This window comes from Ptiloglossa arizonensis, chromosome 1 (assembly GCF_051014685.1).
Source record: "Ptiloglossa arizonensis isolate GNS036 chromosome 1, iyPtiAriz1_principal, whole genome shotgun sequence".
Lineage (NCBI taxonomy): Eukaryota > Metazoa > Arthropoda > Insecta > Hymenoptera > Colletidae > Ptiloglossa > Ptiloglossa arizonensis.
Window position 1 is genome coordinate 9300265 of NC_135048.1, and position 14404 is coordinate 9314668.

At 34.1% G+C, this 14404-nt stretch overlaps 2 protein-coding genes across 4 annotated transcripts; one reads left to right on the top strand and one right to left on the bottom strand.

The window, feature by feature from the left end:
• The first annotated feature begins 398 nt into the window (after positions 1 to 398).
• Gos28 (golgi SNAP receptor complex member Gos28) lies at positions 399 to 2453 on the top strand. The gene is made up of 5 exons (XM_076321584.1): positions 399 to 538; positions 1175 to 1350; positions 1406 to 1587; positions 1676 to 1744; positions 1870 to 2453. Exons 1-5 carry the CDS (start codon positions 505 to 507, stop codon positions 2105 to 2107), a joined length of 699 nt encoding a protein of 232 aa, XP_076177699.1. The 5' UTR covers positions 399 to 504; the 3' UTR covers positions 2108 to 2453.
• Positions 2454 to 4478: 2025 nt separating this feature from the next.
• On the bottom strand, positions 4479 to 12557 carry Sno (Protein strawberry notch). Of its 3 annotated transcripts, none has more exons than XM_076310133.1 (18): positions 12193 to 12557; positions 11402 to 11483; positions 11145 to 11252; positions 10716 to 10943; positions 10260 to 10382; positions 10014 to 10154; positions 9567 to 9934; positions 9187 to 9439; positions 8777 to 9102; positions 8416 to 8696; positions 7924 to 8288; positions 7783 to 7848; positions 7408 to 7708; positions 6951 to 7334; positions 6296 to 6862; positions 5901 to 6214; positions 5709 to 5839; positions 4479 to 5638 (listed from the first exon to the last, which is right to left on the bottom strand). In XM_076310133.1, the coding sequence occupies exons 1-17, from the start codon at positions 12193 to 12195 to the stop codon at positions 5733 to 5735; spliced, it is 4017 nt and encodes a 1338-aa protein (XP_076166248.1). In that variant the 5' UTR covers positions 12196 to 12557; the 3' UTR covers positions 4479 to 5638; positions 5709 to 5732. The 3 variants fall into 3 exon arrangements, with proteins under 3 accessions (XP_076166248.1, XP_076166254.1, XP_076166261.1); XM_076310139.1 differs by having other exon boundaries at positions 4479 to 5643; XM_076310146.1 differs by lacking the exon at positions 12193 to 12557 and adding an exon at positions 11729 to 11923.
• Positions 12558 to 14404: the final 1847 nt, after the last annotated feature.

The following is a 14404-nucleotide window of genomic DNA, read 5'->3' on the forward strand; positions in this document are numbered from 1 at the left end:
ATTTTATGAAATTTTCGATTATTATGCAATGTATTTGACATTTTGTTGTTCATAATAGGGCAACAAAAACCCTTTTACTTTCGAATTGATTTAGTTAAATTATGTCTACAAACAACGTGAAAGAAAAAAACATGAAAACCTCAACAAATATGTGTTATAACTTTTTTAAAAATGTGTTGAAATTTTTTCGTTTGAAATTTATCTAACATAGCGATCGGTACATAGTATCATTATTTCCTGCTCCATTTTTATATAAACAAAGATAAGATATTTCGAAATATTCACTATCATTTCATGGGAATGATCCTTGTTCAAGTTCTTCCGCCATTTTTCGTCTCCAATCGGTGAACATGTATATATAGTAGATTAGTTTACTTTGCGTACTTATGTTGTATAGGTATCCGCTGCCATCATCTGTTCGTGCAACTGTGTTATGTCGTATGTAGTATCTATCTACATATCATAGAAAAGGAAATATTGCATCTCCTGATTTGAGAACAACAAATGGCTGACGCATTAGATGCTGTCGATTGGGAAGGTAGATTTTATGTAACACGAATATTATTTTCGTTACAATTCTTTGCTGCCGTTGATAATTGAGAAATGAAACTTAATCCAACAAGTAACATCGTACCACCTTGTTTTGACATATGTCATTCTAATATTAATTCAATTTTCTTCGTTATATTTTAAAGGGAATCAACTACAATTAGTCATTTCTTATGAAAATTTAAAAGAAGCTGAGTTATTTTTACTTTGAGAGACAAAATAGGATACTTTATTTTTGTTAGATCAAAGTTCTTGTAAAATACAAAGAATACGATTATGATAATTTTAAGATTTGTGTATCTTATTATAATTTGAAAATTTGTTTTGTGTAGAGTTTCATAAAATAGGGTTCACTCGAAATAAACTATTCAATTACATGTATCATGCGATTTCCTAACCCTAACAAAATAGATTACCAATCATTATTTCTAAAGAATATAATACGAAATTTGTATAACTTATGTTACATTATTACACTTAACGATTTCTACAGTGTTTATCTCTTTTGTTAAATGTAGGAGTTACAAGTTACTTCTACCAACAAACTATGTGTTGACAGTTACCAAATAATATACATTGAAACTTTATTAATTTAAACTGTTGTTGTCTTTACATTCTGTTTTAGATCTGCGAAGGCAAGCAAGACATCTAGAAAATGAAATTGATGCAAAACTTGTAGCATTTAGCAAGCTTGGCGTCAATGCTGGGTCTAAACTTGTTAATACTGATGAAGTACCACTTTTGGACGAAGAACATGTCTTCGAGAACATGGCTTCCGAAATAGAAGCATTATTGGCTAAAGTATGTTAAAAGAATTATTATTATGTTTTAATAGTCTAATATATGTTCCTTATAGTTATTCTCTATAAATGAGAGAATGAGTGAGTTACAACCTAACGGTGCGGCAATGCTACATACCATGCAGCGCCATAAAGATATATTAAAAGATTACAAACTGGAATTTAATAAAATAAGAAATAACTTTGAGGCAAGAAAAGATCGAGAAGATCTACTAGGAAGTGTTCGTAAAGAAATTGAGTATGTATAAGTATTATTTTGTTGTTTAGAAATATTATTTTATTTCTTAAATATATTATTGAGAATTCATAAATTTTCCATGGAGCAGTAACTACAAGAGTGTAAGCGGACTAAATCGCCGGGAAATGTATTTAAAAGAAAATCAACATATTCACAAGTAAGTAAAGTTTGCTATACAATTCATTTTATTCTAATGTATAATATTAGTCGTATATACCAAAAGCTGTATTGTTTATTACATTCATTGAGGTACAAAATTTATGGAAACTCTTTTTGTTCTAGTTCGGATCGTTTAATTAATGATCAGATAAGTATAGCGATGGAGACGCGAGAACATTTGATGACTCAGAGACATGCATTTAAACGTATACAAACCAGATTAAACGATATTTCGAATCGATTTCCAGCAGTAAATAGTCTAGTACAAAGGATAAATCTACGTAAAAGACGAGACTCTCTCATTCTTGGTCTTATCGTTGGATTTTGTACGTTTCTCATGCTCTTGTATGCTTTTCACTAAATAACGTTTTATACCAAAGTACTTCCACCCTTACGGATTAGTGATTCATCAATGGGAATGCATATATGTAGAAGTAAGAGGTATTTGGTGATGTATTTATGACATACACACAAATAGGAAACGTTGAAATTGAAAAGAGCGTGGCCGTGCGAAATTATGCGTGAGTCAACTCTGAATGGTCGAATGAATGTTCTCGTTCATGCGAGTTAAGAAAGTAAAAAAAAATGTTGAACTGTACAGTTTCTTTTATACCTAACGTAAGTCGTGGGTCAAACTATGTATAGAATTTTAATCCACGATTGACATGTTAATTTAATAAACGTTAAAATCAACGGTGAAAATTTTACGCATTTATAAAATTATATTTGTACTTTCTCTCAATTTCTTATATACACGACTATAAACGTACCATACGTAAAACCAGGTTTGTGAAAAATTATGCTTGTGTAAAGCTTCACAATATTAAATAGAATTTATGCTTCTTAAAACTCAACCTATACGCAAATGTGTGTCGGTTCTGTATAATAAAAAAATAATAGTAGTAATAATAGTAATAATAATAGCAGTAGTAGTAGTAGTAATAATAATAATAATAATAATAATCATAATCATAATAATCATAATAATAAAATCATTACCATTTGTCGCAGTACAATAGACTGATATTTATATAAGGTTTTTATTTGCTATTTGTATAATTTTATGCAATGCATAGTGCAAATTCGGCACTTGCAAAAGAAAAACAATTTACATACTTTTACTGAAATCCATTGTATTTTATACGCCTATGAATCAATGTTTCTCGTATGCTCCACGGCGTAACAAGTGTTAAAGCAACAAGAGAAAAAAAGTAGTGGACGCACGACATTGGAGAAAAATTACACAATAATGAACGAAAACAATGTTAATACGAACATTGTAGTAATAGAATCGGGCTTCATATCGAAAGATTGACTTTTAACATTATTCTTCATTTTTACTACGAAGTATTGATTTTACATACACAGAGACATTTATACATGTATATATACACACGCACGTACATATATATATGCATATATCTTCAAGTCTCTCGTTCGAGTTCACAAAACACAGCGCGTTATTAAAGGAATCGTTTCAGCAAGTGCAGTGCCTGTTTCCACGCATACTATATATCACATTTATAAATTACATCTTGTCTGTAATAGGAACTCAAACAAAAATTGTCAGAATATTGAATATAAGGTACACGTGTGACCTAAAACTGCTTTATATTCTTTAATATATAATATTTACAGTTTGAAACCTTTCATATAATCACAAATCACTTTGTATATTTAAATTTCGTTACGTAATTTTCTTTTCAGATAATGTTTCATTTGTCTTCTCCAAGAATCTTCACATTTCAGACGAATAAACAATTCTGTAGATTCATTTTATAAATTATTTCATAATAACCGATTCCGTCAAAATTATGAAAATTGAACAACGAATGATTTTTTTAATGTACATTAATAAATAATTTATCAGTTATTCTGTAACATATCCAATTTCATAAAAATATAGAAAGATACAATACATTACAGAACATTCTTATTTACGCTACGTAAGCATTGTATGTTACATTCTGTTTTTTTTTTATTTTTTTATTTTTTTGTTTATAAATGCAATATGTAGTGTATCCGTAGAAACGCAGTAGTCTTTTGTGTGCTACGTTAAAACGATTCTTTATAGTGAGAACAGTTGCGAAGACAGAAAAATATTCACACTTACGATTCCGTTTCACAATGTCTTCGAACACGTGAACACTTCTGTCCACGTGTCTTCTTACAATGGAGATTCTACTCAGAAACTGATTCTATCGATTGCTCCGAAATTACTTTACTCTCTAATCTGAATATTCTCTTTTATTGTTTTCTGTCACTGACAATAGACTGCGAGATTCATCCCACTTGGCACTCTATCGAAACTCGCCCAGGCGTACAAACAAACAACAGACATCTACTCAATATACATGCGAGTCGCATAACTACTTTATGATTCTGAATATAAATATACTGCCGTACGTACCGTTTGAATCTAACTTTTTCCTTTAATGCTGACTACTTATAAATGGAGAATATTGGGAGACAAGGTCACAACAATTTTTTTGCTCTTTAAGTTGTCAGTAAGTATTAATTAAAAGTATTATACCAAATTATATCAAAGTATCTAATAGAATTTAAAAACTGTTTCTTCAAAATTCCAACCTCTAAACATAAATTTAGGAAAAGAAAACAAAAATTACGTCTACATTGGCACTTGATTCAAAAACAATGAACATTTGGTTTCAATGCAAAATTTAATATAGTGTAAGAATCGTTTATTACCCCGCCCCCCCACCCCAGTCATAATAGTAATAGTAGTTTTGCAGTGGGAATACTAGTACTAATAGTAGTAGCAGTAGTGTAATAATATTAATGGTAGCAGTAGCAATGATCATAATTAACTATCCGATCAATTCAACGATCAAACAAAAGTTGAACAGTTGCGTATACAATCTGTACTTTCCAGCGAGAATTGATCGTTTCTTCACTGCATTCGTACAGTACTAATACTACATCATACTTTTTCCGAGTTCCACTTACTTCTCTTCGGTAAATCAATCACAATACACGAGTAAGCGAATCCTCTTCTAACGCTAAGATTTTTACAATCGATTCTCACTGGATGTCGCTTCAGTCCAGGATATAATTAGCGTAAACTACGGATTTCTTAAATTGTAGGAGTGACTATTCAATTTTTCACACTTCCCAATAAGAATCTCGCTTTTCTTTCCTCGTTCCTTGAAATTTTGTTGTGACAGACGCAAAAAAAGCTATCTCGCACTGGTTGAATCTGTTCAACAACGCAATTGAAAGGAATAAAAACTAATCTCGCAATTGAAAGGAATAAAAACTAATCTTTTTCTATTTGTAACAGATGTGTTTCACAGAATCATGAATTTTAACATTTCCTTCTAGGTGATCGACAAATTTCCTTTACATGTAACCGTAAATTTTACAAAGGAAAAGAAATTGTAGACTCCAATATTTTCTCTCGTTTGATATGAAAAAATTTAATGAAAAATAGAAAATGTACTTCATTCCAAACAACACCGAACTTAACAAGGGCGTAGTCTGTGATTAAAAAAAAAGGAAAGAAAGTTCTAGCTAATTGATAACGTTTGTGTATTAAGATGCGACGGGCGAGTAGTAGGCTTTGTTAAAACTTATAAAATAACAACGCGAGAGTCCAACGAAGAGACAAGTTCGGATCTCATTATGTTCGTAGGATCGCAAATTGGAAATGTTCGTGCCATGCGTTTGTTTCACTCGCCATATTGGACAGGGTAATAAAACGCAGGCCACTAGATTCGCTTTGGAATCTACTTTATACCTCCTGATAGTTAACACGTGCATCCGTGTCTTCAACATACATTTGCAAGTGCACCCCCTTCTTCGTCGAATTCTGTCACAAGGCTTAGGAAGAGGGATTTGTCCACGAATCACTGTAGAGTCGCTTCCATTGGTCCTGCTCTTAACAATAGACGACAATCAGATTTCTTTCTTATGTTTATCATTAATTTTGATTATTTTTTTACCTGTAAAGCGAAATAACGAAATGTTCAAAATGAGAGGTCTTCGGTGTTCTCCGAATCAGATGAAAGTTCCTGACGTAGAATCTCCATACAGGACTTTGGAATAAGGGTACCGACTATTTTCAAACCTTCGTCTGTCAAAAGCAAACAATTTATACAAACTAAATTAGTGTTTACATTTTACATTGAACTTACCAGTCCGTAAGCGTACAACTTGCATCTTAGAGTTGTGACCAGAACGTGTTGCTAGAATGCTTTCTACTCGACTCCATACGCTTAATACCGAACCCGATAAAACATTATAGGAACGTCTTCGAAGCCCAACCTCACAATCCATGCCAAGTGTTGCATTTTTACAATTGCCACGCCAATAAGCGTGCGAACATGTATCCACGGAAGCTTCGTATTGCTGCGACCAATGCGGTTCCGCTTCGTCTGAAGATACTTTCTTATATTTCTTCTCTAATTCACCCAGCGTTTCTTGTCTTAGTTGCACTCCTGTATTGGGCCTTTCAACATAATATGTATCATTTTAAGATTTACTCAAAATTATTGGCAATTCGTGCAAGAACTAAATCAATAAATTATACCTATAAAGCATATAAAGCTGATCTTTCTTGCTTTCAGACTTCTTTTTGCCAGTATCCACAGCAACAGCAAGGATCGCTGTTTGTTTCCCATTACGAATCTGATGGCTCAAATAAAATCCTTCTTTAGATCCCGTTAATTCGGAACATTTGTCCATTGCTTCGGACCAATTCATACCACGCTCAACGTGAACAACATGGAGTTCTGTCGGTGCTTTCCCGGTGGCGTGTTTACGCAAAAAACGATATAATTTAACTCTCCGTACATTCTCTCCCGAAGTACCAAGATCGAGTATACCCATGTCGAAACGACCAGTTTTCTTCGCTTGGGTAACGATCGCATTCAAAGTATCGGTAAAATATTTGAAAAGACGATTTTGCAAATCGACTGGCATACCAAGTATACGATTCAAGAATTTCGACATGTTATTATAGTCTTTATCCAATGTGAGTACACCAGGCGAGCTTTCGCTGTTACAAATTAAACCGACGCCCACCAATGCGTCGGCTACGTCTTTGAAGAAGTCACCATGATAATCTTGTGGCGGTGGTACAAGTGGTGCCTCGTACCTGGTAAATGTTATTTAATACATTGTATTAAAAGATCTACGCATTAATATCAAACTACAAATATATAAGATTTATGAGGGGTACAAACTTCATTATAGTTCTCATTGTTGCTTCAAGAGCTGCGCGTCCGTATTTATTATCAATATTAAATTGTGAGAGATCTCTTGTTTCCGTGGCTCGTCTGTCCCCATGTGTAAGAGCGCCAAGACTTTCCAAACGTTTCGCAACAATTGACGCGAATCTTCGTTCACCCGCCAAATCCGAGATCAGGAATATGTATTCTGGTGCATTTACTTGATTCGAACGATGAGTACGTCCAAACTGTTGTATCGCTCTGTCGGCGCTCCATGGTAGTTCAAGCGTAATATGCACCCGCCGCATCTGGTTTCTTGCTCGTCTATCACTTTGCAATGATATACCGCTGCTAGCCGCCTCCGAAATAATGGCTACTGTTTTTTCACCGTCCATAAACCTATTACAAGATTAACCACTGACCTATTCACGTTTCTTAAAAATCATTATATACGTCCCCTGCGTTCAATTACCTCTGTTTTTCTGTTAAATTAAGCGTTTCCAATGGAACATCAACTTCGGATCTAGACTCGTACTGAATAGTACCGTCTTCCGTTTGGACGACTCGTCCTTTCCTACCAGTCATTTCAGCAACATTTTCAGGCCCACCGAATTCATCTATCAGTTGATCTAAGGTATTTGGTGGAAGTCGTTCACCTAGGTCTTCTACCTGTGACAGCAACTCTTTCTTCATGGTGTAGGCACGTTCGACAGCATCCCTCGATGGTGCCCGATTACGAGCCGCTGCATTTCCACCGGTGGTTCCTACATACCCTAATTAATGCACCATCATTGTTACATCTGCTTCTATTCATAACAATATTTTTGTATAAATATAAAGTGTATACCTGCACGTTTCTTCACCGGTTTCTTTTGCTTTTTACCACCTTTTTTCTTCCGTCTGTCACCCGAATCTATAACACAAAAAAGAAATCACCACTATTCCATAAATATTTTATAATACAATTAAACGAACTTGTAAAACCTACCAGAGTCTGACTCGGTGTAATTGAAAGAAGAATCGGAAGTAATATTACTTTCCTCATCAGTCTTATGATCGTCCTCGCTTTCGCTTCCGCTTTGTTTATATTCCGAGCCGGAACTGTGTCCACCATTTCTCTCGTCATCAGTGAAATCGTCATCAGATGGAAACGTACGAACTCTCTTTGAGGCACGCTGAGCTGCTTGTCGTATTGGTTTTCTTTTGCTACCACCGGCGGAACCACCGGCACCGTCCATGTCGTCCAAATCTTCCAACCTCTGCATTTTTGACGGTTCAATACCAAGAATTCGGTGTATGTGATTGCGGTCTGATGCTGGGAAGTGTTTCTCAACCAATGTTTGCAGCACTCCCCTAAAAAATTAAGTAGACGTAGAAGAGGTCGTCTTTCACCTTCTATATCATTTTTTTTTATTATATATTCTTTTCTACCATTCTCATATTCTACTATCTATCCTTCTCTATCACAAGCATTACTCACTTTGCAGTAGAGACAAAATCGCTAAGTTCACCGTCATCGCGTTCCAATTGTTCTAACGTGCGAGCCTCGCCGGTAGATTGTAGACCGATGACAACACATTTTCCACACTTCACAGCTTCACGTGCAACCGCGACAGCGTGTTTCACTTTAGCAGCAATGCACAAATATTTGAAGAATCGCTGATGCGATGACCAAAACTGACCCCACATTGTCTTTTTCATACGATTCTCGGCATCTAATAGTTCAGCTGCTTCTTGAAACCTTTGCATTGCTTCAACCCACTATACAAATTTAAAACAAGTAGTGGATTATCTATTAATTATAAACGCATGTTCAATTGTTTTTTTTTTCCAATACTCACCAATCGAACTGAATTGTCATACACTGCAGTAAATTCTTTGGATAGCGGTACCTCTTCTATTTTAAAAGCTACACCGTGAAAACTGAGTTGTCGAGCGATGTACATGCCTCGCAATTTCATATCCATTGCTACGATCTCCATTGCGCCGACTCCTCGTTTTTCGACAGCAGTGATGAAATCGGTAAATTCAGGGAAAGGCGTTCCTTCGCCCCACATTCCTAGTCGAACCATGTAGGCCATGTTCCGAGGCTCAGAAGCACCTGTTGCACTAGCATATACTACTCTAGCTTTGGGAAGCTTGTTCTGCAGTTCCAAAACTGTCAAACCTGAGAACACATTATCATACGATATATAATTATATGCAATAATTTCTTCAAATTTATAGTGTAAATATATGATTATATATATACCAGTTTTAGTTGGTTTTGAACTACCCGTAGGACACAAATTCTTTGCACGGTGGCACTCATCAAAGATAATCAAACCATCAAAATCTTCTCCACACCATTGTAAAAGTTGCTTTAATCGACTTTTATATTTTCCTCCACTTTGCGTAGACTCTCCGATTAAAGCTGAGTATGTACTAAATATTACACCTTTTTTTACATTGCCATTTACGGCCGATGAAATTTTTGCATATTTAAACTTGTTCAAGGCATGTACCTGCAAATATAATTTATATTTTATGTCAACCATTTAATTATTTAGAATTAAACAAATCTTTTTTAAACTCATACATCTACTAAAACTAATGAGATACGCTTCTTAATTCAGAATAAAATTAGAATACCTCAATTTTTGATGCGCCAATGTCATTTAAGTCACGCTCTGCATCGTATTTGAGATCATTTGAGACAGAAACCCAAATAGCGCGTTTCCTCCCTTTTAAATAATTTTCAAATATGATACCAGCTATGGTCCGTCCTTTTCCAACTCCCGCACCGTCACCAATGAGAAAACCAGCACGTGTATTGTCTGGCAAGAGATGCTCGTGTTGTTGCGACGCGTACGTTATAGATTCAAGTTGTAACGCCGATAAAGCTCCAGTTCGTATTGATTCTTCTGGTATTGAAACTTTATACCAGACATCTGTTGGCTCAACACTAGATAACGATGCAGTTTCAACGACAGGATCAGGGTGTTTTCGTCCAAGTTTAACTGTTAAACATTACATCAATTATTTAATGAGTAAATATGTGGAAATTATAAGACAATATGATTTATTAAGTGAACACACGTTTGGTGGGCATGTAATCAGCATATGTTTCTGCAACACCCATATCTTCGTCATCTACCTCTTCTTCTTCTGGTAGAGTTGGTTGCATGTCCATTTTAGTAGGATCTCCAGAATTCATCCATAACTGAGACACAGCTTTACCTATAACAATATTTCATATCATATAAAATACAATTTGTATAAATATTCATATAATAGTGCTTTAATACTAGCATAACACCAAGTTTAAAATATAAACAAGAATACCTGACAGTCCAGCTGGCCAGTTTGGATGTAAACCATTTTGATTTAATAGTTGTACAAGGGGATTAACAGCCATGTTCATTCCAGGCATACCCATAAAACCACTCATTAAGCTCATATCCATGCCTGGGAATAATAATATACTTAAAACCTATAGATTGTTTCTTTAGTAATATTATTATTATTGTATACAATAATTGTCAATGGTATAATAATTAATGTCATAATTATCAATGTTATGTGCAATACAATGGAATAAAAAGAAACTACAGATTCATTACATATATACACTTTACTTGTAAGTTACAAAAAAGTCTGTAGGACTAGTAATGTATGTGCATGGCTAATTTATACATACATCAAACACATACTTGAACTGCACAACACACATGAAAATAAAACATCGATTTAATTTTGGTGTACAATGGTAAATATTAGAAACAAAACACATATACTTACTTGGTGGAAAAAAAGCTGCAGGATTGAATCCTGCAAGAGTTGCTAATCCTGGTGGAAAACCATACGGCCCAGCCGCAGCTAACTGCCCCAGTTGACTTAACTGACTTGCATTAACAAAACCAGGTGGTGTACCCTGTGATCCTCCTACACGTACCATTTCATAACCTGGTGTTGCCGTTTTAGTTACTAATCCACCAGGAATTTTGCTCCCAAATTTCTGATTCATCACTGTTAAAAAAATATAAATGAAAACGATACATATGCATGCATACATGAAAACTGCTGTTCAAATTTAAATATATGTATTTCATATATTTTAACCTAAAAGATGGTTATGAATAAATTCAAATAAAATAATTCTATTACTGAACATTGTGTGTGTGCGTGCGCGCGCGCGCGCGCGTGTGTGTGTATTAAATTTATTCTTACTATTTATTCCCCCTTGACCTTTGATCATGACATTAGATGGGGCATCTGCAGGTTTTTCATCCTTAATATTTGCAATGCCTGTAGCAGTAGCAAGATCTTTTCCACCGCCTAAAGAAGATATTAATAATTAACTTATTGTATACGTTTTTTTTAAATGTTGATCTCAATACTTTTCTTATTCTGTAATGATTTTTTGAAAAAAACCTATAATAATAAAACACAAATATAAAAATAAAATTTGACAATAAAAAATTTACCTGGTACTCCCATGTTATCGGGATCTTCATCTTCGTCACTGCTGCTGTCTTCATTCATTGCATCTTTATCCCTTTTGGTTGACTAAAAAGAATATTTTTACATTTTATTAACACATATAATCAATATCTTGCCTCCATTTATCTGGTCCTCAAAAGACCACAATCAAAGATAGTTCTACATTTTATCATATAATCGTAAGATTTTCTAAGTCAATGTGTAATAAAGTAGGGTTTCAATTTAGACCCAAATATTTCACAATTAAAGATATATTTCATTTGGTATTTCGAAAATATAAATTGAAATAATACATTTTTAATTTCACTTACCGTCTGTATAAATAAAACTGTTAATACTATTTGTTATATTTACTGTAATTATTACAGTTTACTTCGATATCCAATATATAAAATAGTAATTCGAATATTTTTATCACGAATCATAAGTAAATTTGACTATGTTTCGATATTCGCGACAATAAAATAAAATAATATTTTGTTTCAATTACAATGAATCAAGTTTGGAAATAAAATAACCTATTTATTATTTACTACTGGAAGGACATATTTTATTCAACTTAGGAGAAGAGGGGAGGGACAGAGAACATGGAGAGGGAGAACGGTGTGAGTCATTTGAAATTACAATAAGAGAGACGGTACGTATGCACCGCGTCTATAGGTTAGTCGTGCCAAGAGATGAATGCTTGCAGAAGAAAATGCACATCGTACGAAAGAGGAAGCGCGCCTTCCTGTAAACGTTTAACGTGCGATGGTGATAAACAAAAAAAACTCACCATGACAAAGATCGATGTCCTCTGCGGTCGCAAAAAATTTAAGATAAACAGTCACTTCGATGGAACAACGGTGGTGAATATTATTTTTGCTGTGTATTTGAAGATGCTGACTATGACAGGGTGCACGAGACAGACACTTTTTTCCTCCCTTAAGAATTTCGAGTTTCGTGTCTCGTCAAACGGACATCACTCGATAACAATCGAACGCCTGGCGAATTGTGCGAATTAGGAAATTACAGTGTGAGAACGTACTGTGCGCTTAGGCCGAGCCATTTATACGGACTAGACCGAGCACACACTCGAAATGCGTTCGCCAAACACGGCTGCCGCCATCTTGGCTTTCGCCCGGCCCACGGTGCACCGCGATGCAAATACAAAAACACACGCGCTAGCTATGGCTGATGCTTGCAGAATATGATCGCGCGACGTTGCCAAATCGATGTATCTAAGGGGACGTTCTCAGTAGCGCGTTAACCAAAAAATTGCCGCGCTTTCAAAAGAATAATTAATCGATAGATCTCGTTCGACTTAATCAGTAGCATTTTCTTAATTTTGTAGATCTGTCAATGATTCGAACATGCTTGAAATAAATTTGACCCAAACACCTTTCAATATGAATACAAAAAAGCAAAAGAATCTGACATCTATTAACTATTTCGTGATTATATTTTTCAAGACAATGCACGCAAATTTAAAATTAAGTAAGGGAATATTGGTGTAAATAATATTATTAAACATTTTAAGCGTAACATGCTGTGTCGGTTCTCGATGCAATCGTGAATTATTAATCATACGTAAACCTGATCTCGAATTTCTTTTTAATTTGGCTGAAAAATTTTGTCTATTTTATTTATTTTTAATACCATTTAAATATTTTTCTCGTCGATTTGTTTGTGCTTTCATACTTGGTAACACAAATTGTATGACACAGCATTGAGAAATATTAAAAAAATGAGGAGACAAGTTGTGAGCACCTGTTAACACGAATACTGCAATTTTAACGATCACTTAATCGAGCACGTGTTCTTCCGAATCACAATGAACAGTAAACAAACTATGCATATCGCGTATCATGTGTTCGCACGCGCGTGGTTACGCTTAAATGAGTAACCCGTGTGAACGCTTGGCAACGTTGCCGAAGCGCAGCGCTGATCGTTAGTTGATTTAAAGTATCCGCGGTAAAAAGAAAAGAATACGACAGTTAACTCTACTCAGAAATGTCGAATAATGCACGTTTAAGAAGAATTGAATTTATTCGCGAAAATCGAAGGATATTAGGCGATTGACTCGCCAAAATAATACACCTCCACTGCGTATTCTACGATTGCTTACCTAAATCTATCTAAAAAATAACATCGTTCTAATACGATCGATCCGAGCTTCGCGCGGCTGACAACGCCACATAGCGGCAAATTTGAGTAACTACGCGACATTGGAAGATGATTTGATTTCGTCAATTTCATGTCGTGAAAATAGGAATTAAGTACCCACAATTATGTTTGATTTGTACAAATATATGTGCACATAAAATATATTTTTGTCTTACCATTTAGAATATTTTAATAAAATTTCCGTATTCAAATACACTTTGTCTATGTCCACATTCATACTCATGATTGTTTAAATATTTATATTTATCGTGAAATATGATACATTTTTAGAAAAAGATTTGTGTTTTTAGTTACCTATGCTTGTAGAAATATCAATAAAGAGCATTCTTTTAAAAATAACGTTACGTATATATGTATATATATATATTTTATATGTAGATATTTTTTATTTGTTTATAACAGACATGTGATTCTTAAACTATTACTATATTGAAACATGTTTTCCATACATTTAAAGTTATAGAAATCTCTTAAAGTTAAAATTTGCAATTGAATAAATGTACTTTGGTAAAAAATTAACACACATAAAAGGAAATAAGAATAAACAACGAACAAGATAGAAATTAATCTACATATGTAGATATTTATTCTATGTTGATGTATATGAAATGTCACTTTTCTGTATCATAAATTCGCGATGCACGGATTAAACATTTTTCTTTATCCATTCAAGTAGGTTAGAAATTTTACAAGAACTAGATATAAAATACACAAATTAAATGTTTGGAGAAGGTTATGTTAACATAAAGTATTCGACATTAAATTTCAACATTTGAAGTTGGTGATATGTCATTGAAAATTGAGTCAAGAATAAGATTAGA